At 40.1% G+C, this 26,611-nt stretch overlaps 1 protein-coding gene across 6 annotated transcripts in view; it reads right to left on the bottom strand.

Moving 5' to 3' along the window:
- Positions 1-26,611, bottom strand: part of polybromo (protein) — a 471,093-nt gene that overhangs the window by 432,525 nt on the left and 11,957 nt on the right. For all 6 annotated transcript variants that reach the window (XM_071691025.1, XM_071691026.1, XM_071691024.1 and 3 more), the window contains exons 2-5: positions 19,425-19,487; positions 15,204-15,312; positions 14,712-14,960; positions 14,231-14,365 (exon numbers count right to left, since the gene is read on the bottom strand). In XM_071691025.1, coding sequence (XP_071547126.1) covers positions 14,231-14,365; positions 14,712-14,960; positions 15,204-15,312; positions 19,425-19,426 — 495 coding nt within the window. In that variant the 5' untranslated portion in view covers positions 19,427-19,487. The remainder of the gene's footprint in view (positions 1-14,230; positions 14,366-14,711; positions 14,961-15,203; positions 15,313-19,424; positions 19,488-26,611) is intronic.

The following is a 26,611-nucleotide window of genomic DNA, read 5'->3' as shown; positions in this document are numbered from 1 at the left end:
TGCACAACTCCTGCTTCAGGAATGCTACTCCTTTCTTTGCTCTTTTCTTCTCACCAACCCCTGCCTTTACTCCCAAAACTTCTAAACCATTCTTCCCCTTTATCCTTGAGCTTCATTTCACTCAAAACCAGATCATCCAGGTTTCTTTCCTCAAACATACTACCTATCTCTCCTTTCTTCTCATCTTGGGTTTCATCATAATGAATTAGATTCTCCAATGTGTTCAAGGCCCTGAATCACTGGTCCAATAGCAGATATGGTTACCTTCTTCTGCCTCTCCACAATTTCCATAGCCTCAAGAAAAGGTTCGAAGACAATCACAAGCTCCTTTCAGGCAGAAATCTCTGTTGGTATGATTTTCTTACTTCTCTGCTCTCTCTGGGACAGATCAATTGTACTATTCACCTCTGCAGGGTTCTTGAGTTCGCATAATGTTTTGTCTTTGTTATTATGGGACAGATATTTTTGTTAGGATAAGGTTAAGGGATCAATAAAATCAATAAAAAACATACCGATACAGAGTACCACCAGCGAGTATCGCTACCAGTTGTACTTTTCATAAATCATACCGTTACCGCCATTATTTTTTGGACTAGTACCACTACCGCTGGTCCTTTAAAAGTACTACTTGTCCACCTTTGCATTTACAAGGTTACCAGTACCACTTTCCTCCCCTTTCACATTTACAGTTAAATTACAACTGCCTGATCACAATTATAATTACAATAAATTACTCCAATCTTATTTTCAATCTCAATTACAATATTTCTGTGATTAATTACATTTCGATTGAATTATAATTACAATTACTCCAACACTCCATTCTTCCTTACACCATACCACCACCTCTCCCTTATCCTTATCCCCACAAGAACTGCAAAATGGTCAGTCTCCAAACAATCTTCTCACAACTCTAGCATCTAGCATGACCTTTCTCAATCTCTCATCCACTGCCACATAGTCAATCAAAGCCTAATACTCTATTCTTCCATCATTACTCATCCATGTATACCTGTGGATCATCTTGAGCTGAAATAAGATGTTTGAAAGGAATAAATCCTTCTCAGCACAGAAATTCACAAGATAACTTCCAATCTCATTTACTCAAAGCACTCCCCATTTACCAACTACCTCACCAATTTCATCACTTTTGCATTCATATTACACATTACAACCACCTTCTCTCATTCTCAAGACTGTTTGTAAGGCCATTAAAATTTCTCCAGAAATGCTTAATTTCATCATTACTTTGTACAGTCTTCATATCTACAGGTGAAAATACACGTACCCATGCATACTTTACAATTCTAATCTTTCCTTTCATCCACACTATTCTTGAACCATTCCATTCATGCTCTGTAGCACACTCCCTCACTCTCGGGTGATGGGAGAATTGCACATTCTTTCCCTTTTCCCTGATGATTTTCATTCATTCCCATCCAAACTACACCTCTTTCCATGCATCTCCCCCCAAAAACTTTCATTCATTTTCATTTCCACTCCACACACCCTGCCCAAGGATATGGATTTCTCTAATCCCCAGCACATCCAAGCTGCAAACTTTAAACCTCTCAACAAGCTCCCTCTTTTCAGTCACCAGTCATCCTATCTACATTCAACACCATTCCCCCTCAATCACTCATCACTTTTACTCCTTGGAATAAGTGGTAGACTTCAGTGCCACTTTACAGCCTTCTGTGCCTCATCTTTGACAGGCCAATGGCAGAGGGCAACTCCAGTCCAGTATTTCTAGGGGCAACAAAGCTCCAAAACTCTCTGAAAACTAAAAATGCCAGCACAACTCAAGTATGTGTCTGTATCTAAAAGGAAAACAACCACTACTATTTCCCTGATAGAGTTGGGCAATGCCTCCCCCTTTAGTTCCACCCTTAAGGATGTAGTATCAACTATAAAAAGGTGGAGTGAGACTTATATACTCTAGAAAACTAGAGTACCCCCTTAAGGTAATGAAGTTCACAAACTTTTCCCTATTTCTAAGCCTATCACTGTACCAGCACTTCCTAACCTCAATGGTTATGATACTGCCATTGCTTATCTCTTCATGTGCAATAAGATTGCCTTTTAATAATGTATGTGGAACTGCTAACCCTTTACTAGATCTTGCAAAATATACACATATAGTTTTTTATCAAAATGAATTAAAACCATAGTTATCCACCCAACTGATAATCTTACCAACAGCAGCATGCAAACCTTTAACTTAAACTTTATATGATAATGTAAATTGCACAGCCAAACTGTCAACAAAAGGGATAATTTAGTATCCTCGGGAATAATGTCAACATCACTAATAAAGGCAGCAATGAAACAGGTAACTCTTGACATGCTGCCTTGCAGCACAACTTTCTCCATAGGGAATACTCATGGATACTCACTACAAAACCCCACAATCATTAACATCTCACAGTCTCCTTGCTTAGAACATTCTTACCAACCTCTACCTTTACACTAAACCAGTATTTCTTTTCATCCTTTGTAAGCATCCTCTTTCTCAGTTTCTGATCATGACCTTTGGTAACTCTGACACTCCACATTGTGAAAAATTGTTAACTGTCACCATCACCCAACTGATTTTGGAACTTAAATGCTGTTATCAAGTAATCCCTCTAACTTCTTTAAAGGTGGACAGCTGTGTAGCTGTCAATCTTTCATTGTAGCTACGATCTCTGAATACCAGTACCATCTCGATTCCTCTTCTCTGAGCTTTCTCAATCATTTTCTTTTTTTTTTTTGCTGTCTATCGCGTTAGCAAGGTAGCGCAAGGAAACAGACGAAAGAATGGCCCAACCCACCCACATACACATGTATATACATACACGTCCACACACACAAATATACATACCTATACATCTCAACGTATACATATATATACACACACAGACATATACATACATACATACATGTACAAAATACATACTGTCTGCCTTTATTCATTCCCGTCGCCACCCCGCCACACATGAAATAACAACCCCCTCATGTGTGCGAGGTAGCGCTAAGAAAAGACACCAAAGGTTACATTAAAGACAACAAAGGTTACATTCGTTCACACTCAGTCTGTAGCTGTCATGTAATAATGCACTGAAACCACAGCTCCCTTTCCACATCCAGGCCCCACACAACTTTCCATGGTTCACCCCAGACGCTTCACATGCCCTGGTTCAATTCAATATCACATTGACCCCGGTATACCACATCGTTCCAATTCACTCATTTCCTTGCACGCCTTTCAACCTCCTGCATATTCAGGCCCCAATCACTCAAAATCTTTTTCACTCATCTTTCCACCTCCAATTTGGTCTCCCACTTCTCCTCGTTCCCTCCACCTCTGACACATATATCCTCTTGGTCAATCTTTCCTCATTCATTCTCTCCATGTGACCAAACCATTTCAAAACACCCTCTTCAGCTCTCTCAACCACACACTTTTTATTACCACACATCTCTCTTACCCTATCATTACTTACTCGATCAAACCACCTCACACCACATATTGTCCTCAAACATCTCATTTCCAGCACATCCACCCTCCTCCGCACAACTCTATCTATAGCCCACACCTTGCAATCATATAACATTGTTGGAACCACTATTCCTTCAAACATACCCATTTTCGCTTTCCGAGATAATGTTCTCGACTTCCACACATTCTTCAAAGCTCCCAGAACATTCTCCCCCTCCCCCACCCTATGATTCACTTCCGTTTCCATGGTTCCATCCGCTGCCTAATCCACTCCCAGATATCTAAAACACTTCACTTCCTCCAGTTTTTCTCCATTCAAACCTACCTCTCAATTGACTTGTCCCTCAACCCTACTGTACCTAATAACCTTGATCTTATTCACATTTACTCTTAACTTTCTTCTTTCACACACTTTACCAAACTCAGTCACCAGCTTCTGCAGTTTCTCACATGAATCAGCCACCAGCGCTGTATCATCATCGAACAACAACTGACTCACTTCCCAAGCTCTCTCATCCACAACAGACTGCATACTTGCCCCTCTTTCCAAAACTCTTGCATTCACCTCCCTAACAACCCCATTCATAAACAAATTAAACAACCATGGAGACATCACACACCCCTGCCGCAAACCTACATTCACTGAGAACCAATCACTTTCCTCTCTTCCTACACGTACACATGCCTTACATCCTCGATAACTTTTCACTGTTTCTAACAACTTGCCTCCCACACCATATATTATCAATACCTTCCACACAGCTTCTCTATCAACTCTATCATATGCCTTCTCCAGATTCATAAATGCTACATACAAATCCATTTGCTTTTCTTTTCTAAGTATTTCTCACATACATTCTTCAAAGCACACACCTGATCCACACATCCTCTACCACTTCTGAAACCACACTGCTCTTCCCCAATCTAATGCTCTGTAAATGCCTTCACCCTCTCAATCAACACCCTCCCATATAATTTACCAGGAATACTCAGTAAACTTATACCTCTGTAATTTGAGCACTCACTTTTATCCCCTTTGCCTTTGTACAATGGCACTATGCAAGCATTCCGCCAATCCTCAGCCAACAATACAGTCACCCCCTTTTTTAATACATTCCACTGCAATACCATCCAAACCCGCTGCCTTGCTGGCTTTCATCTTCCACAAAGCTTTTACTACCTCTTCTCTGTTTACCAAATCATTTTCCCTAACCCTCTCACTTTGCACACCACCTAGACCAAAACACCCTATATCTGCCACTCTATCATCAAACACATTCAACAAACCTTCAAAATACTCACTCCATCTCATTCTCACATCACCACTTCTTGTTATCACCTTCCCATTAGCCCCATTCACTGAAGTTCCCATTTGTTCCCTTGTCTCACACACTTTCTTTACCTCCTTCCAAAACATCTTTTTAATTCTCCATAAAATTTAGTGATACTCTCTCATCCCAACTCTCATTTACCCTCTTTTTCACCTCTTGCACCTTTCTCTTGACCTCCTGCCTCTTTCTTTTATACATCTCCCACTCATTTGCATTATTTCCCTGCAAAAATCGTCCAAATGCCTCTCTCTTACTTCTTCATCCCACCACTCACTACCCTTTCTAATCTGCCCACCTCCCACGTTTCTCATGCCACAAGTATCCCTTGAGCAAGCCATCACTGCTTCCCTGAATCCATCCCATTCCTCCCCCACTCCCATTACCTCTTTTGTTCTCACCTTTTTCCATTCTGTACTCAGTCTCTCCTGGTACTTCCTCTCACAAGTCTCCTTCCCAAGCTCACTTACTCTCACCACTCTTTTCACCCCAATATTCTCTCTTCTTTTCTGAAAACCTCTACAAATCTTCACCTTCGCCTCCACAAGATAATGATCAGACATCCCTCCAGTTGCACCTCTCAGCATATTTACATCCAAAAGTCTCGCTTTTGCATGCCTATCAGTTAACATGTAATCCAATAACACTCTCTGGCCATCTCTCCTGCTTACATACATATACTTAAGTATATCTCTCTTTTTAAAACAGGTATTCCCAATTACCAGTCCTTTTTAAGCACATAAATCTACAAGCTCTTCACCATTTCCATTTACAACACCAATTATTCCCTCAACTGCCACATTATTCACCTTTGCATTCACATCACCCATCACTATAACCCAGTCTCGTGCATCAAAATTACTAACACACTCACTCAGCTGCTCCCAAAACACATGCCTCTCATGATCTTTCTTCTCATGCCCAGGTGCATATGCACCAATAATCACCCATCTCTCTCCATCAACTTTCAGTTTTACCCATATCAATCTAGAGTTTACTTTCTGACACTCTATCACATACTCCCACCACTCCTGTTTCAGGAGTAGTGCTACTCCTTCACTTGCTCTTGTCCTCTCACTAACCCCTGACTTTACTCCCAAGACATTCCCAAATCACTCTTCCCCTTTACCCTTGAGCTTCGTTTCACTCAGAGCCAAAACATCCAGGTTCCTTTCCTCCAAAATACTACCTATCTCTCCTTTTTTCTCATCTTGGTTACATCCACACACATTTAGACACCCCAATCTGAGCCTTCGAGGAGGATGAGCACTCCCCACATGACTCCTTCTTTTGTTTCCCCTTTTAGAAAGTCAAAATACAAGGAAGGGAGGGTTTGTAGCCCCCACTCCCGTCCCCTTTAGTCGCCTTCTATGACTCGTGAGGAATGCGTTGGAAGTATTCTTTCTCCCCTATCCCAAGGGATAGCCCTGATAGTCTTAATCTAGCTTCAGTCTTAATACATGTAAGCAACTTTTCAAACATTTCCTTATCCACAAAGTAGACATTGTATTTCTTTCACAATTCTCCTAATGTGAAGCTCCAGCAATGGATTATGTACAATGCTGGCCCCTGATCTCTCACATCTAGATTCCTGCAGCTTATTTCCCACTAAACAGTACTCATACTGGGGCCTCCTTTAACAGTGTCTCACCTTGATTAACTTGTATTTATTTGTAATGAATCTGCACATCCATCAATCATACCAAATTTGGAGTTTTTCATGGTCCACCTTTGAGCTAATCTAATAGTTTTCATTCTCTATTTTTCTCATAAATCAAGATTATGCACAAAGATTGTTAAGTATAAGTTTATTCCTTCCAGCAAGTCATCTACATACACCAAGAATAGTAGTGGGTTCATGACCAAACCCTGAGGCATTTCACTTCTTACCTCAGCCCATTTTCACACAGATAACCATCAACCCAGCAAAGGAGTTCACTTCTTATTCCTGCCAGCAGCTCTGGCTTTTTAATCAGCCAGAAAAATCTGGTAGTGTTAAAGGCTTTCTAGCAGTCTATAAACATACAGTCTTCCCATACATCTATCTCTCTATTTATCAATCTTCCTATCTTTATCTCTGATGTCTCTGTTCCCTCCTGGAACTCCCTCAAAGGAGTGGTCACAGCAAGTCTCCAAAACTAGTGAACTCCAGCGCCACTTCTTAGCTATTTGTGCCTCACCCTTTATAGGACACTAGCATAAGGCAACTCCAACGCAGTGATTGCAGAGGCTCCTACTCACTACTTCCACCTCCTAATGAGTCTAACTAATGTTCCCACATACTGCTGCTACCTTATGCTCCTGCCTAATGTTCCTACCTGCTACTTCTAACAAATGCTTCTAACTAATGCCCCTGCCTAAATGTTCCTATCTACTACTTCTATCTATTGCTCCTCCCATTTTGCCAAAAGGAAGGGCTAGCACATAGTGAGCTGTGCAAGTTAAAGTGTTGTCAAGTGTTATGTGAGAAAAGCAGAGATTGTATGTCTGTGGACAGAATGCCAGTAGTCCAAATGTGGGATAAGGAAGAAAAAAGAGACAGTTACCAGAGTATGGGGACTGCAACTTGACAACCAATGAAGTGCTGGCTAACTATGCAGCCATCACTAACCCCCTCAATACCCAGGCAGGTAGTATGGGTAATATACCTCCCTGGTTGCTGACTGCTAACTAACCACTACCTCCATCCATCTATTCAGTCTACAACCGAGCTCACCCTATCATGGTTGGACATTCTTTCTCTGAAGCTGTGCTGTCTACTAGTCATAAAGCTTATCATTTGTAGGGATCATTCATATGCTTTCTCATTATCTTTACTTATGTTTTACAAAAAACACTCATCAACAAAACAGGCCAGTAGTTCATTGATTTCCCACTCTCCTTTCTTAAAGGTAGACACTACATTTGCCCTCTTCCACATCTTTGGAACTACCCCTTCTGCTAGTATTCTATTAAACAGTATTTCTTGCCACTAGTTAGTTCAGTCCCTCCTTTGGTTCCTTTCACTAGCCTGATCCAATGCCTCTCTTCTTACCATAAAACAGTTTTCTCTAGATTTCAAGCTAACCTCTCTTGCCTTGTTACACTGACATAAACTCATCTGAACTTCATTCTGGCAAGTTTATCTGCTTCAGCACCTGATAACTAAAAATTTCCTTGTTGAACAATACTTTCAGTGACATTTTCCTAGTGTCTTGCCAGTATGCCCTCCTTCCCATGACTTCCTCTACTTCCTGACTGTCCATCTGTCTGTCTGTCTCCTGGTCCATCTGTCTATTTGTCCTGTCTGTACAAATAGCAAGAAAGCTGCCAGACACCTCTTACCAACCTCCATACACAGTAATATCCATTTCCTTGGCAGGACAGAAATTACATGAGTTTACATGAGAAAGACAGACAACAGGAGGCCTGACTGGCCCATGACTGGGTTGTTTAGAAAAGAAAAAAACCTGACAAGAAAATGTGATTACATCAGCATTTTTTAAAGCTATTATCGACTCCCTGCTGCTGCACGTTAGCTTTCTAGTGTCCTCATTACCGCTGTCAAATACATAGTTTGTTTCTGGCATTTTTCTCAGAGCATACCTAAATTCATAAAACATTTGTCTAAATGACATCTGAAGGTATCTATAGTCCAAGCACTGACTACATCTGATGGTAACTTATTCCAGTGCTCAGTACATATAAAGCAAAAGGAGCTTTTTCTCATGTCTGTACTACATCTTTAGCTTTGAGTTTTATTCCATTTGTCCTGGTAACTGCATTTTCATGTATTTCAAAAAGATGATTTACTTTATCGAACTTGTTCAGAACTTTGAACACCTATATCAAGTCACCATGAAGTCTACATTTCTTAAGGGAGACGAGATCAAATCATTTTAGCTTATCTTCGTATGACAGATTTCTAAGGGATGGAATCAATTTTGTTGCACATCTTTGTACTTGCTCTAATTCCCCCTCATCTCTTTTACAGTTTGGGGACTGGACTGCATATTCAAGGTGTGGTCTTACTAGATAATTATAAAGTGTAAGAATTGTTTCTGGTGTTCCTGGTTATGAAACCTTACATTTGGTTGCCTTTTTTACTTGCTGTTTAGTGTACATCAGATTGTTACTAATGACAAATTCAAGGTCCTTTTCTTCATTTCCTATACTTAAGAATTTCCGAATGGTTTGTAGTCGTAACATACATTCTTGTCTCTAAAGTGCATAACTTTACACGTGTCTGCATCAAAATTCATCTCCCATCTGTTTGACCACCCTGTCAGTAAGTTAAGATCTCTGAATCATATCATATTCCTGCCTGTTTACAGCTCTAACTCCTAGTTTAGTATTGTCAGCAAATTTTAAGATCTTAGATGTAAGACCGAGTTCTCGGTCACAAATGTATATTATGAAAAGAATTGGTCCTAGGACAGACTCTGTAGCACACCACTCATTATGTCCAGCCAATCTGAAGCTTCTCTGATTAATGCTACATGCTACTTTCTTCTGGTAAGCCAGTCTCTGATCCATGTACAGAGTTCTTCATCAATTCCGTATGCTTTGAGTTTATGTAAAAGTCTCTTGTTAGGTACTTTATCGAAAGCCTTTTGGAAATCTAAATACACTACTTCAGATGGTAAGTTTCCATCCCAATTCTGATAAATAACATTAAAAAATTCCAGCAAATTTATCAGGCAGGATCCTCTACTGCAGAAACCATGTTGGTTGTCTGATATGATTTTGTATTCTTCTAGAAACATGAATTCTATCTTGTGTTATTTTTTTCCATCATTTTACCTAACACTGACATAAGGCTAATTGGGCAGCAGCTCAAGGCACAATTTTTGTCTCCTGTCTTATATATATAGGAGTAACGTTTGATAGTTTCCAGTCAGTTGGCACTTGACCATCCGATAACGATTTGCTGAATATTTTTGTTATGGGGTATATCAATTGTCTACTGACCACCTTCAAAAATCTTGGAGCTAACTTATCTGGGCCACTGGATTTGTTAGGATTTAATTGGTCCAAGTATTTTAAATCTTGGAGCTAACTTATCTGGGCCATTGTATTTGTTAGGATTTAATTGGTCCAAGTATTTAAGTTCTTCAGAGCTCTTTATTTCTCTAGCCTTCAACTCTTCTCCATCAGATCCTTGGAACATTTTCACTGGTTGCGGTATTAGAGATGTTTCTCCATATGCAAATATGGAGTTAAAGGAATAATTTAGTATGGTAACCATTTCCTTGTTGTCAGTAGTGTGTCACGTTTGTTTTGTAACAGTCCAAATCCTTCTTTTACTGTCTTCTTTTGTCTTATATATTTAAAGAATTCCTTATGAGTATTTTCAACTTTCAAGGAAATTCATTTTTCTTCCTCACATATCTCTGTTTTATGATCTCCTTACACTCTCTTCAGATTTTGATTACTTCCTAATGATTTTCACTGGTTCCCACTGATTTGAATTTCTTATATATTCTCTTCTTCTGGCAAATTAGTCCTTCTGTTCTCCAAGTCATCCATGATGGTTTTGAAATATTGCAAGTTCTCTTCATAATTCATGGAATATGTTTGTTTTCAATCTCGAGTAGTATGTTTTTAGAATTATTCCACATTTCCTCTACTGTGCAAACATCAAGAAGTTTTGTCCAATTGGTACTCTGAATTTTGTCTAATGTTTTCAAAATTTGCCCGCCTGTAATCTGGGATCAAGAGTTTGTTGTCATTTATTTCATAATCTAAATTTACCTCTAATCTAATCAAACTGTGATCACTGTTTGACAAACTCTTGCCTACTTCACAAGAGTTAAATAAGTCTGTGTCACTGGTGAGGGCAAGATCAAGATTGTTTTTACCTCTAGTTGATTTATTAAGCAACTGTTCTAGAAAAGCATCTTCAATCAGTTCCATTAGTCTTGTTCCCTCTTGGTCAACTGTTAATATGTTCTAGTTTATGCTTGGACTGTTGAAGTCTCCTAATATTATACCTCTTTACTATCTACTATAGTTTTCATTCTATTGTATAACATCCTACTGCCATTTTCTTTTTGCTTAGGAAGTCTGTAGACATTGCCGTGACATAGTTTACTTTTGAACTTATTGATAATGTCAATATAAAGAGAGTCATAAGTATGTGTGTCTACTTTACTTATCTTAAAAGCACTTAGATGTTATCAACGTACATCAAAACTCCACCTACCCAGTATAAGCAATATCAAGTAAATACATCATATTCTATCGTTATATAGTTATGCTGGAAGGTCGTGCCTGAATATCATAGATATGAAGAGGAAAATAGTGAGTATGAGAGGTTAAATGATGAATAATGTAACTGTATTGTTCAGGATGTAGTGGTCTAAAAGAGAAAGAGTGGTGGCCAAGGCAGGAGTAACAGTACACAAGGAGGGTGTGTTGCTCAGGGGGTGACAAAGGGAGTGGTGGTGGTGAAGGATGGTGAGGATGCCACGGAGAAATGTGAGTGGTGGAGGTGAAGGATGGTGTAGTGGCTAGGGAGGGAGGGAGTAGAGGTGGTGAGGGATGGTGCGGTGGCCAAGGAGGGATTGAGTGGTGGTGGTGGTGATGTGGTGGTCAGGGAGGGAAGGGGAGGAATGGTGGTGGTGAAGGACGGTGTCGTGGCCAGGATGGTGTAGTGACCAGAGAAGGAGGGAGTGGTGGTGGTGAGGGATGGTGTGGTAGCCAGGGAGAGAGGGTATGGTGTGGTAGCTAGGAAGGGAAGGGGGGGGGAGAGTGGTGGTAGATTATAATGTGATGGCCAGGTAGGGAGGGAGTGGTGGTGGTGAGGGATATTGTGGTAGCCAGGGAGGGAGGAAGTGGTGGTGGTGAAGGATGGTGTGGTAGCCAGGGAGGGAGGAAGTGGTGGTGGTGAAGGATGGTGTGGCAGCCAGGGGGGGAGGGAGTGGTGGTGGTGAGGGATATTGTGGTAGCCAGGGAGAGAGGAAGTGGTGGTGGTTAGGGATATTGTGGTAGCCAGGGAGGGAGGAAGTGGTGGTGGTGAAGGATGGTGTGGTAGCCAGGGAGGGAGGAAGTGGTGGTGGTGAAGGATGGTGTGGTAGCCAGGGAGGGAGGAAGTGGTGGTGGTGAAGGATGGTGTGGCAGCCAGGGGGGGAGGGAGTGGTGGTGGTGAGGGATATTGTGGTAGCCAGGGAGAGAGGAAGTGGTGGTGGTGAGGGATATTGTGGTAGCCAGGGAGGGAGGGAGTGGTGGTGGTAAGGAATAGTGTGGTAGCCATGGAGGGAGGGAACAGTGCTGTTGAAGGATGGTGTGGTAGCCACGGAGGGAGGAATTGGTGGTGGTGAGGGATGGTGTGGTAGCCAGGGAGGGAGGGAGGGAGATAGTGGTGATGGTGAGTGATGGTGTGGTAGAAAGGGAGGAAGGGAGTGGTGATGGTGAGGGATAGTGTGGTAGCCAGAGAGGGAGGGAGTGGTGTTGGTGAGGTATGGTGTGGTAGCTAGGGAGGGAGGGAGTTGTGGTGGAGGGATGGTGTGGTAACCAGGGAGAGACGGAGTGGTGGTGGCGAGGGATGGTATGGTAATGAGGGAGGGAAGAAGTGGCGGTGGCGAGGGATGGTATGGTAATGAGGGAGGGAGGGAAGGAGTGGTGGTGGTAAGGGATGGTGTGGTAGCCAGGGAGGGAGGGAGTGGTGATGGTTAGGGATAGTGTGGTAGCCAGGGAGGGAGTGGTGGTGGTGAAGGATGGTGTGGTGGCCAGAGAGGGAGACAGTGGTGGTGGTGAGGGATGGTGTGGTAGCCAGGGAGGGAGGGAGTGGTCGTGGAGGGATAGTGTGGTAGCCAGGGAGGGAGGAAGTGGTGGTGGTGAAGAATGGTGTGGTAACCATGGTGGGAAGGAGTAGTGGTGGTGAAGGATGGTGTGGTAGTCAGGGAGGGAGGGAGTTGTAGTGGTGAGGGATGGTGTGGTAGCCAGGAAGGGAAGGACAGAATGGTGGAGGGATAGTGTGGTAGCCAAGGAGGGAGGGAGTGGTGGTGGTGAAGGATGGTGTGGTAGCCAGGGAGGGAGGGAGTGGTGGTGGTGAGGGATGGTGTGGTAGCCAGGGAGGGAGGGAGTGGTGGTGGTGAGGGATAGTGTGGTAGCAGGGAGGGAGGGAGTGGTGGTGGTGAGGGATAGTGTGGTAGCCAGGGAGGGAGGGAGTGGTGGTGGTGAGGGATGGTGTGGTAGGAAGGGAGGGAGGAAGTGGTGGTGGTGTGGTAGCCAGAGAGGGGAGATAGTGGTAGTGGTGAAGGATGGTGTGGTAGCCAAGGAGGGAGGGAGTGGTAGAGGTGAAGGATGGACTGGTAGCCAGAGAGGGGAGGGAGTGGTGGTGGTGGGGAGGGATGGTGTGGTAGCCAGGGAGGGAGGGAGTGGTGATGGTGAGGGATAGTGTGGTAGCCAGGGAGGGAGGAAGTGGTAGTGGTGGTGAGGGATGGTGTGGTGGCCAGAGAGGGGAGGGTGTGGTAGTGGTAGTGGTGAAGGATGGTGTGGTAGCCAAGGAGGGAGGGAGTGGTGGTGGTGAAGGATGGTGTGGTAGCCAGAGAGGGGAGGGAGTGGTGGTGGTGAGGGATGGTGTGGTAGCCAGGGAGAAAGGGAGTGGTGGTGGTGGTGAGGGATGGTGTGGTAGCCAGGGAGGGAGGGAGTGCTGGTGGTGAAGGATGGACTGGTAGCCAGGGAGGGAGGGAGTGCTGGTGGTGAAGGATGGACTGGTAGCCAGGGAGAGAGGTCGGGAGTGGTGGTGGTGAAGGATTGTATGATACCCAGGGTGGGAGGGAGTGGTGGTGGTGGTGAGGGATAGTGTGGTAGCATGGGAGGGAGGGAGTTATGGTGGGGAAGGATTGTGTGATAGCCAGGGAAGGAGGGAGTGGTGGTGGGGAAGGATTGTGTGATAGCCAGGGAAGGAGGGAGTGGTGGTGGTGAAGGATTGTGTGGTAGCCAGGGAGGGAGGGTGTGGTGGTGGTGAGGGATGGTGTGGTAGCCAGGGAGGGAGTGGTGGTGGTGAGGGATAGTGTGGCAGCCAGGGAGGGAGGAAGTGGTGGTGGTGGTGGTGGTGAGGGATATTGTGGTAGCCAGGGAGGGAGGGAGGGAGTGGTGGTGAGGGACGGAGTGGAGGTAAAAAGGGTGTGGTTGGCAGGTGTAGGACGGAGTGGTAGAGGCAGTAAGAAAGGGATTGGTAGCCATGGAGGAACGGCATAGTGGTAGTGAGGGAGGGAGGGAGTGGTAGTGGAGGAGGTGGAGGTAGTAGTGGTGAAAGAAGGTTTGGTGGCCATGGAGGGATAGCATGGACGTGGTGAGGCAAGGTATAGTGGCCCTTCAAGAGGGAAAAGATGAGGGGCCTGGAAGGGCCCAAATCTGCTAGGAAAACTCATCCTTGTAAAGAGATGTAGCTTTTGCCTTGAACCTTAAGAGAAACATTAAGTTTAAATCCTACCCTCTTGCCATGACGCTCTTCCTCTTCTAACTGCTGTTGCCTCAGTTTCTCCTTGTTGATTTCCTCTGGGGCTCGATCCTTGGCCACCATGAAAATAGCCCATAACTCGCATGCATCTTTATACTCTTCTGTTGACTGTGAATTAACAATATTTTTTCACCAATTATTCATCACAAAAGTAAGAGGAAAATATCATAAATACACTACATTACTAGCACTCACTGCAAGCTGCTGCATGCTAAATTTACATCATTTTGGAAAATGAACAAAGTATGTGACTATAAACCGATAAGACTGATCATGGAAAATCAAGACATTACAGTGCTCTAAACCAATAGTACAGCAGGGTCTCAAATCATAAGATTATACCTTGGCATACTATTACTATATCACTGGCAGAGCAGGGCATCAGAACATTACATCATATCTTGGAAAAATAATGTCACAACAGGGTATCACAACATCAAAGTACAAAGTATACCTTAGCATAATAAAGCTTAGCATTGTCCACCAATAACTGCACATCCTTACAAAACTCTTCTAAATCATTATATACATCCGTTTTGATCCTCTGCTGAATCTTCAACATATCAATTGGTGACTTAATCATGTCGTAGTATTGAGGTTCAGTCTTTTTCCGAGGCACACGCAGGAATGCCTCGCAGAGGTATGTATCATCATCCTTCTTCTTGTTTCTTAGAGCATCAAATATGTACTGTATAGTGTCGACCTGTAAATGATTTTGTTATCACTACCCAAATTAAGTTACATCTATAGTGCATCTCCACTGCTTAACACCTTAAAGTTTCTCATTGTCAAGGAGAGGCATCTTGTCAATTATGAAAGACAAACTTTATCATAAGCTAGAACAAATCAGAGTAACCTACTGTATAAAAAATTATATGGAAAATAATGTACAAACACATCAGTCAAGAATAAATACAATTTCAGTCAATACTAATCACCGACTCACAAGGGTTGTATCATTTCTGCGCCTCTTTGGTCGTCCTTCAGTAATTGGGGTGGAGGTAATGCCTCCCCCTTCCTCTCCATCTTGTCTTTTGCGCTTAGCCATGCCAATCCTGTTTGAAAAAATAAGGCACATGTAAACCCAAAGATATCTATCTGCTGGCTACTACTTTACAGCTGAGACCCACAAAGTCTGCAAACATACTAGCCGATGCTACATTTCTAAACAAGTATAAGAAAAAATCATTTATACATATATATTTGATGTATCACTGCTGTATTAGCACAGCATAACAGTGCAATAATAATGTTAACTAAAGTCTAAAAGCATTTATATGTTGGTAAATGCGCCAATTGTAGCACAAAAAGTTTCAATACCCATAAAACATATGCTAGTTTGGATGTGCTTGGGGACTAGGAAGACCTATATCCTTGGGCAGGATGTATGAAGTGAAAATGGAAATGATGAATGCAAGTTGTAGGAGGGCTTGAGAGAAGGGGTGGTATAAACAGGAATAAATGAAAATTATCAGGGAAAAGGGAAAGAAAGATGTGCAACTGTACAATCAGTAAGAATATGGAAGGATGTTACATATGGATGAAATGGATCAAGAATAATGTGGGTGAAAGGCAAGATTGGAATCGTGAAGCTTGCAAGAGTATGTGCACATGTGCCTGTGAATATGAAGACAATGCAAAGTAGGATGAAATAACTTCTTTCTGGAGAAATCTGAATGATTGTGTTAATGGTTTTGAGAAGGAGAGAAAGGTGATTAAATATGGTGATATGAATGTGAAGGTGGGGTGTGACAACGTTGGCAAGATAGCTGTTACATAAGGAGTACTCAGAGTAAATGACAATGAAAGTTATGTGTGAATGTCTGTGCTGAGAGGGGTTTATTCCTTACAAATACCTTTTCTCAGCACAAGATGATCCACAGCTACAAATGGATGAGAAATGATGGAAAGGAAGAACAAAAGGGCTTGACTGACTATGTGGCAGTGGATGAAAGGTTATGAAAGGGTGTGCTGAGAGGATTGTTTGGAGACTGACCATTTTGCAGATCTTGTGGAGGTGATGATCAGGAAGAAGTTGAGGTATGGTGTAAGGAAGAATGGAGAGGTAAAAGAGTTGGCATGTGTGAAGATGAATGAAAAAAAAAATGCGAGGAGGAGTATGAAAGAAGGGTGATAGAAAGTTCAGATGGAAATCCAGTAAATGAAGGAATGCAGTCATGTGCGAAAGTTGTGAGACAAAGAATTAAAGGAAAAATGCAAGGGATAGATGAGGCTACAAATGTCGTGGAAGAGAAGAAAAAGGCATATAGAAGAATGCTCAAATTGAATGCACCTGTGGAAGTTTAGCAAAGGAAGTGCAATGTTAAAAAGCTGATAGAAGAAAGCAAAGAAATAGTAGATGAAGATTTTGGAAGAATGTCGAGTGAAAAGTTTAGGGAAAATAAAACAATGTACAGAAAGGAGGTGAAAAAGGAAAAAGGTGGATGTAAAAGAAATATTTATTATGAGAAGTAAGGAAAGGGTGTTGCTAAATCAAAAGAAGCAAGTGAAAGGAAGATGGATTGAGCATTTTGAAGAACTGATACATTTGGGAGGTGAGGCAGCATTTGTTACATGCATGGGTACAGAAGATGAAAAGGAAAAAGATACAAGTGCTTGGGCTTATAGCAAGAAGGGAGGTAAGAAGAGAGATATTGAGGTTACAGGTATGAAAGGCAATAGGAGTAGAAGGGATTATAGGTAAAAAGTTGAAGTATGGAGAAGAAAGTGTGATAAGAGTGGATATATTTGATGCATAATTATCTCGGAAAGCAAAAATGGGTATGTTTGAAGGAATAGTGGTTCCAACAATGTTGTATGGTTGCGAGGCGTGGGCTATGGATAGCGTGGTGCGCAGGAGGATGGATGTGCTGGAAATGAGATGTTTGAGGACAATGTGTGGTGTGAGGTGGTTTGATCGAGTAAGTAACGTAAGGGTAAGAGAGATGTGTGGAAATAAAAAGAGCGTGGTTGAGAGAGCAGAAGAGGGTGTTTTGAAATGGTTTGGGCACATGGAGAGAATGAGTGAGGAAAGATTGACCAAGAGGATATATGTGTCGGAGGTGGAGGGAACGAGGAGAAGAGGGAGACCAAATTGGAGGTGGAAAGATGGAGTGAAGAAGATTTTGTGTGATCGGGGCCTGAACATGCAGGAGGGTGAAAGGAGGGCAAGGAATAGAGTGAATTGGAGCGATGTGGTATACCGGGGTTGACGTGCTGTCAGTGGATTGAATCAGGGCATGTGAAGCGTCTGGGGTAAACAATGGAAAGCTGTGTAGGTATGTATATTTGCGTGTGTGGACGTATGTATATACATGTGTATGGGGGTGGGTTGGGCCATTTCTTTCGTCTGTTTCCTTGCGCTACCTCGCAAACGCGGGAGACAGTGACAAAGCAAAAAAAAAAAAAATTTAGGAAGGAAGCAGACAGCTATACCTAAGGGTGAAAGCTATTATTGTTCCTTTTTTCAAAAGAAAATGTGTTAAGAATGTATGTTTGGAGCAATTATAGGGGTATAAGTCTTGTTAAGCATATTTGGAAAAGTGTATGTAAGAGTGTTGATTAGCAGAGAAGTGAGAAGCAAGGGGGTTTTAGGAAAGGTAGGGGATGAGTGGGTCAGACTTCTGTAGTGAAAATGACTGTGGGAAAGTATCAAGCAGCTTTTATGGATCTGGAAAAAGTGTACAACATAGTCGAGTGGAATGATTTACGGGTTGAGTTAAGGATATATGGGGTAGGGGTCCAACTGTTGGATGGTGTGGAAGCCTAGAGTAACAAATGCATGTTTAAGAGTGGACAGAGAGTTGAACAAATGTTTCAGTATAAATGGTATCAGGCAGAGGCTTTTAAACACATATATGGATGGAGTGATAAGATAGATGAAAGCAAAACTAAGGAAATGGGGTGCAGAGAGGGAGTACGGTGCTGAGGTATGATGGCTACAGACAAGCCTGTTTGTGGATGATACTATGTTGTGCGCTTAGTGTGAAGAGGAGTTGCATAAGGTTGTAAAGGTGTTTTGTGATGTGTGCAAGCATAGGCAATTGAAGGTAAATGCGAGTAAAAGTAAAGTAATAGCATTTGAAAGGAAAAGTTGTGAAAACATAGATTTTGCAAAGCCCTGTAGAGTATGAGAAGAAATTTTACTAAACTGTGTTACAGATAAAGGGGTAGAAAGACTGGAAGAGGTGACAGAATTTAAGTATCTAAATGCAAATTCTGTCGCCTCTTCCAGTCTTTCTACCCCTTTATCTATAACACAGTCAGTCTTTCTACCCCTTTATCTATTTCTTATACTCTGCAGGGCTTTGCAAAATCTATGCTTTCACTCCTTTCCCTTTCAAATGCTATTACTTTACTTTTACTCACATCTGGATGAAAAGTTTGGTGATATGGAAGAAGATATAATGGAGAGAGCAGTACAGGGCAGAAGAGTCAATGGGTCCTATAACAGATTAATGAAAGGTAAATATGGAAGTAAAGGAAGGATCAAGGGAAAGCACAGTCGACCCAACCCTGACCTATGCAGCCAAAACATGGGCATGGAATGAGTTACAGAGGTCAAGAATCTATGCTGTGGAAATAAGCCATCTGAAAGGAACATGCAGTATGAGTAGATGAACTGAAGAAATGAGGGGGTGTAAGAGAGATCTAGTATGGCAGTGAATGCGAAATGAATTGTGGAGTGGTAGAGTGGATGAAAAGTAATACTTTGAGGTGGTGTGGGCAAGTGAAAGAATGCAAGATGGGGAGCTTACAAGAAGAGTTTATCATACTGCTATTAAAGGGGATGCTGGGAGAGAAAGACCACCTGTAACATGGAGAACAGAATGAAAGAGTATTGGAGGGATAGCAATGGTGGAAAGTGTGTGGAACAGTGCTTTCAGGGAGGCATGTAAGGACAGGAATTTGTGGAGACCCTTTTGCTGTAACCACCCCCTTGATTGGAAATCCTAGAGGGAAGAGGCATCAAAGATATTGATCGACAGATAGACATATGCTACTACAAGTTACAACTTCCTCTTCTGTCAGGCATGCCTATAAAGTTCCTGAAATTACTGAGAATACTGCTCCGGCAAATTTTGAAAGGTATAAAAAGTTATTGTTACACTTTAAATGAATCTATGCCTCCACTGTTCTTCAAAACTGTGTAACACACTGTACTTACATTTCAAAGAGTTAAGGACTGATAACTCTAGAAGTCCTACTTGTGTCCTGGTTGGGAAGCCATCTGAAAGCCAAGGCAACAACATGTAAGACTGGTGACCTTACCAAACTGGCAAGATCTATACTGTAAATTCTTGCATGAAAAGGAGGAATACGTCTGCTAAATCAAAAATATAATGTCCTGGTAAACAAAGTAAAGGAGAGCAACTTTTTCACTCGCAAAAGAATTATTAATGCCAACACTAAACAGAAACCAAGCTTAAATACCAAACTACTATCAATGTGCCACTATTAACAGAAAAAACAGAGTTCAATCTGTGTTACTCATGAAAATCCGTTAGTTTAAATTTTAAGCCCCAAAGTCATCCATGAAAATTCTGCTTAGCTTAAATTCAAAGCACAATTTTATCCATGAAAATTCCTGCAAGCATAAATTTAAGGCACAAAGTTACCCATGAAAATCCGTGTCAGCATAAATTTAAGGCACTATGTTCTCCATGAAAATCACTTTTAACACAACAGCACAATATTACCCATGAAAATCACTATCAGCTTAAAAGCACAGTAGTTACCAATGAAAATTACTTTTGACTCAACAGTGCAGCATTACTCATGGTACCCATGAGAATCACTGTTAGCTTAAAGGCACAATATCTATCCATGAAAATCACTTTTAAGAACACAATGTTACTCATGATACCCATGAGAATCACTGTTAGCTTAAAGGCACAATATCTATCCACAAAAATCACTCTTAACAGCACAATGTTACTCATGAAAATCCATATTTGCTTAAAGAAACATTGTTACCCATGAAAATCATTTTCTACAGCACATTACCTATGACAATCACATTTAACAGCACAATGTTATTCATGAAAATCCATATTTGCTTAAAGAAACAATGTTACCCATGAATATCACTTTTAACAGCACATGAAAATTATTCTTAACAGAATAATGTTAACCATGAAAATACCTGTAAGCTTACTGGCCTAGTTACCCATGAGAATCACAGTTAACAGCAAAATGCTCGCCATGAAAATCACAGTTAACAGCAAAATGCTCGCCATGAAAATCAGTTAACAGAGAAAGTTACTCATGAAAATCACTAAACTCATGAATGTCACTTATCTTAGCAGCACAATGTTACCCATAAAAATTCCTGTTATCTTAAAAGCACAATGTTTCCTATAAAAATCACAGTTAGTTTAATGGATGCTGGTACCCATGAAAATCATGGTTAGCTTATTAGCAAACTGTCAATCTTAAAAATCACTTTAAATCTAATGGTACAATCTAATGCCTAAACAATGGAATTAAAGGTATATCAGAATGCAGAAGAGAACTACACAAGTATATAAAAAGAGTATTTCAACACAAAAGCTAATAAATGTATAAATAAACAAAAACATACAAGGTGGATCATCTATATAGGCCACATTTTTTTCATTTTTTAATGAATTAATGTATATCAAATCTTTCCTTTTTCTATATTTGATAAAGCCCTGAAAATTTCTTAGATGGAACACTGGAACATGCCTTAGAAATTTTGAAGCAGCATTTTGGCAATTAGATCATTTCTCAGTTCAGCATCATTCTATAGCTGCCCCAAACCCCAAACTGGTCTGCAATAATTTACTTGTATGGGTAGTACCAAAGAATAGATGTTACAAGAATCATCCCAGAAGTAGAGATGAATCTGGGAATAGGATTTTAACTAAACCATGTCTGCTATTAGTGGGAATATAAACAGCAGTAATGAACAATTTGGTGGATTAATGTACAAAATGCATTAGTACAGCACCAAAAGATTTTTTCTACAATAAAAACCTGTGATAATGTGTAATAACATTCCATGTTTGTATTCTATCTTGATATAATGAATGCTTGAATTATTCTATTGTCTTAATCTATTACAAAAATATATGTCAAATATACATGGCACACCCATAGCATACTATTACATTACATTACACATAACCCCAATACCCTTTTTATGGGGGCTCCTGAAGCTTTGAGGATATACTACAATCTGAAGCAGGGAATGAGGGACTCTTTTACAGAAAGTACTTCCTTGACGAGGCTTTGTTTCTTTTGATCAACTGATAATGACGGGGTGTATCTAGGGGTAACAGGACCTATGGTGAGCACTGAAATTGCACCCCTGGCTTGATTAAAAATGTCCATACAGTGGAAGTATATAAAAATATATACAGTGTAATTATAAACTGTGGAAAAATTGGGCCAAACTTAAATTCATATGAACACTTAAAGACTTAAAGACTTATTTAATCAAAATTGTAGCGTAGAAGTGGTAACGCCACTGATGATAACAAAATATTACTATAGTTGAAAAGTAGGCGAGTTTCTTTTTTATTTCGTAAAACCAAATCATTAAAAATGTTAATCGGGTAGCATATGTCAAAATACAAACCTGGTGCATGGCACCCCTTCAAGTGGCACCCAGGGGACCTGCCCTACCTGCCATACCCTAGATACTCCACTGTAACTATTACCTTCAATTTTTGTTATTTTTCTGAGAAAATACGATTTCCTTTAAAACTCATTATAAGAAGTATTTTTCATGCTGAATACGAATCAAGAGTTAAAATAACATTTAGGCCTCTTAATGACACTCAATTAAGCTGTTAAATGAAGTGAATTATAAAATATTTCTGTTCCTTCGCATCACATTTACTGGGTATGTATCAGTAACTGAGAGCATTATGATATATTTTCCATGATTATTTCAAGTATAGAATACTTTATTTATTTATTTTGCTTTGTCGCTGTCTCCCGCGTTTGCGAGGTAGTGCAAGGAAACAGACGAAAGAAATGGCCCAACCCACCCCCATACACATGTATATACATACACGTCCATACACGCAAATATACATACCTATACATCTCAATGTACACATATATATATACACACAGACATATACATATATACACATGTACATAATTCATACAGTCTGCCTTTATTCATTCCCATCGCCACCTCGCCACACATGGAATAACATCCCCCTCGCCCTCATGTGTGCGAGGTAGCGCTAGGAAAAGACAACAAAGGCCCCATTCATTCACACTCAGTCTCTAGCTGTCATGCAATAATGCCCAAAATGTTTGAATATTTCATCTTTCAATTTTGAAACAAAAAATTTTTTCAGCTAAAAAATACCTTCAATTTTTGGCAATTTTGTCAGAAAAATACATTTCCTTTAAATATTCATTATAAGAAGTATTTTTCATACTGAATACAAATCTGGTGTTAAAATATCGTTTAGTCATCTTTATGACATTCAATTAAGCTGTTAAATGAAGTCAATTTCATAATATTTTCTGCTCCTTTGCATTGTATTTACTGGGTATGTATCGTTAACTGAGAGCATTACGATATATCATGCATGATTATTTCAAGTATAGAAGTGTTTGAATATTTCATTTATCAATTTTGAAACAGCGTTTTTGGAGCAAAAAAATGCCATTAAGTAATATCTTCAATTTTTGGCATTTTTCTCAGAAAAATAGATTTCCTTTAAAAACTCATTATGAGAAGTATATTCTATGGTGAATACAAATCTGGTGTTAGAATATTATTTAATCATGCTGTTAAACGAATTCAATTTCAAAATATTTTCTGCTCCTTTGCATCGTTTTTACTGGGTTTGTATCGGTAACTGAGAGCATTATGATATATTTTTCATAATTATTTCAAATATAGAAGTGTTTGAATATCTTATCTTTCAATTTTAAAACTACATCACCCTACAATTTTTGGTATTTTTCTCAGAAAAATAGATTTCCTTTAAAAACTCATTATAAGAAGTATTTTTCATGCTGATTACAAATCTGGTGTTGAAATATCATTTAGTTGTCTTTATGACATTTATTTAAGCTGTTAAATAAAGTCAACGTTAAAATATTTTCTGCTCCTTTGCATCGTATTTACTGGGTATGTATTAGTAACTGAGATCATTATGATATATTCTCCAAGATTATTTCAAGTATAGAAGTGTTTTGAATATCTTATCTTTCAATTCTGAAAAATAAAGATCCTTTAAAAGTTCATTATAAGAAGTGTTTTTCATTCTGAATACAAATATGGTGTTAAAATAACATTTAGTCCTCTTAATGACACTCAATCAAACTGTTAAATGAAATCAATTTCAAAATATTTCAGTTACTTTGCATTGCATTTACTGAGCATGCATCAGCAACTGATAGCATTATGATATATTTTTCATGATTATTTCATGTATGGAAGTGTTTCAATATCTTGTGATTGAATGTCTTATCTTTCAATTTCGAAACAAAAGGATTTTGGTGCCAAAAAATACCCTGAATTATTACCTTCAATTTTTGGTATTTTTCTCAGAAAAAAAACATTTCCATTATAAACTCAATATAAGAAGCATTTTTCATGCTGAATACAAATCTGGTGTTAAAATAACATTAAGTCCTCTTAATGACACTTAATTAAGCTGTTTAATGAAATCAATTTTAAAATATTTCTGTTCCTTTGCATCATATTTACTGAGTAAGTAAGTGTAAATGAAAGCATTATGGCATTTTTTTCATACTCATTTCAAGTACAGAAGTGTTTGAATATCATGTTTTTATTTTGGAACAAAAGTTTTTTCCTTTAAAAACTTATCATAAGAAGTATTTTTCATGCTGAATAAAAATATGGCATTAAAATATCATTTAGTTGTCTTAATGACAATCAAAATAAAGTTAATTCTAAAATATTTTCTGATCCTTTGCATTTTATTTCCTAAGTATATATCGGTAACTGAGAGCATTCTTACATATCAACCACCATCATTTCAAGTATAGAAGTTTTGATTATCTTATCTTTCAATTTTGAAACAAAAAGTTTTTGGAGCTAAAAATTCCCTGAACTATTACCTTCAATTTTTGGCATTTCTTCTCAGAAAAATATATTTTTCAAATACTCATCATAAGTACTTTTCATGCTGAATACAAATCTGGTGTTAAAATAACATTTAGTCATCTTAATGACACTCAATTAAACTGTTAAATAAAGATTCTTAAAATATCTTCTGCTCCTTTGCATTGTATTCACTGGGTATGTATCGGTGACTAAGAGCATTATGATATATTTTCCATGATTATTTTAAGTATAGAAGTGTTTGAATATCTTATCTTTCAACTTTGAAGCAAAAAGGTTTTGGAGCTAAAAAATAACCTGAATTATCATAACTTTCAATTGTTTACTATTTTTCTCAGAAAAATAGATTTCCTTTAAAAACCCATTATAAAAAGTATTTTTCATGCTGAATACAAATCTGGTGTTAAAATAACATTTAGTCCTCTTAATGACACTCAATTAAACTGCTTAATGAAGTATTTTTACTTTGTTGCTGTCTCCCGCGTTAGTGAGGTAGTGCAAGGAAACAGACGAAAGAATGGCCCAACCCACCCACATAAAAATGTATATCCATACACATCCACACATGCAAATATACATACCTATACATCTCAATGTATACATATATATACACACACAGACATATACATATATACACATGTACATAATTCATACTGTCTGCCTTTATTCATTCCCACTGCCACCCCGCCACACATGAAATAACAACGCCCTCCCCCACATGTGCACAAGGTAGTGCAAGGAAAAGACAACAAAGGCCACATTCGTTCACACTCAGTCTCTAGTCGTCATGTATAATGCACTGGAACCACAGTTCCCTTTCCACATCCAGGCCCCACAGAACTTTCCATGGTTTACTCCAGACGCTTCACGTGCCCTGGTTCAATCCACTGACAGCACGTCGACCCCGGTATACCACATCGATCCAATTCACTCTATTCCTTGCACTCCTTTCACCCTCCTGCATTTTCAGGCCCCAATCACTCAAAATCTTTTTCACTCCACCTTTCCACCTCCAACTTGGTCTCCCACTTCTCCTCATTCCCTCCATCTCTGACACATATATCCTCTTGGTCAATCTTTCCTCACTCATTCTCTCCATATGACCAAACCATTTCAAAACACCCTCTTCTGCTCTCTCAACCACACTCTTTTTATTACCACACATCTCTCTTACTCTATTATTACTTACTTGATCAAACCACATCACACCACATATTGTCCTCAAACATCTCATTTCCAGCACATCCACCCTCCTCCGCACAACTCTATCTATTGCCCACACCTTGCAACCATATAACATTGTTGGAACCACTATTACTTCAAACATACCCATTTTTGCTTTCCAAGATAATGATCTCGACTTCCACGCATTCTTCAATGCTCCCAGAACTTTTGCCCCCTCCCCCACCCTATGATTCACTTCCGCTTCCATGGTTCCATCCGCTGCCATATCCACTCCCAGATATCTAAAACACTTCACTTCCTTCAGTTTTTCTCCATTCAAACTTACCTCCCACTTGACTTGTCCCTCAACCCTACTGTACCTAATAACCTTGCTCTTATTCACATTTACGCTTACTCTCACCTTTCTTCTTTCACACACTTTACCAAACTCAGTCACCAGCTTCTGCAGTTTCTCACATGAATCAGCCACCAGTGCTGTATCATCAGCGAACAACAATTGACTCACTTTCCAAGCTCTCTCATCCACAACAGACTGCATACTTGCCCCTCTTTCTAAAACTCTTACATTCACCTCCCTAACAACCCCATCCATAAACAAATCAAACAACCATAGAGACATCACACACCCCTACCGCAAACCTACATTCACTGAGAACCAATCACTTTCCTCTCTTCCTACACGTACACATGACTTACATCCTCGATAACTTTTCACTGCTTCTAACAACTTGCCTCCCACACCATATATTATTAATACCTTCCACACAGCATCTCTATCAACTCTATCATATGCCTTCTCCAGATCCATAAATGCTACATACAAATCCATTTGCTTTTTTAAGTATTTCTCACATACATTCTTCAAAGCAAACACCTGATCCACACATCCTCTACCACTTCTGAAACCACACTGCTCTTGCCCAATCTGATGCTCTATACATGCCTTCACCCTCTCAATCAATACCCTCCCATATAATTTACCAGGAATACTCAACAAACTTATACCTCTGTAATTTGAGCACTCACTTTTATCCCCTTTCCCTTTGTACAATGGCACTATGCAAGCATTCTGCCAATCCTCAGGC

The sequence above is a fragment of the Panulirus ornatus genome, chromosome 50, assembly GCF_036320965.1.
Source record: "Panulirus ornatus isolate Po-2019 chromosome 50, ASM3632096v1, whole genome shotgun sequence".
Lineage (NCBI taxonomy): Eukaryota > Metazoa > Arthropoda > Malacostraca > Decapoda > Palinuridae > Panulirus > Panulirus ornatus.
Note: the sequence above shows the minus strand (reverse complement) of the source record. Positions and strands in the feature narration are given on the sequence as shown.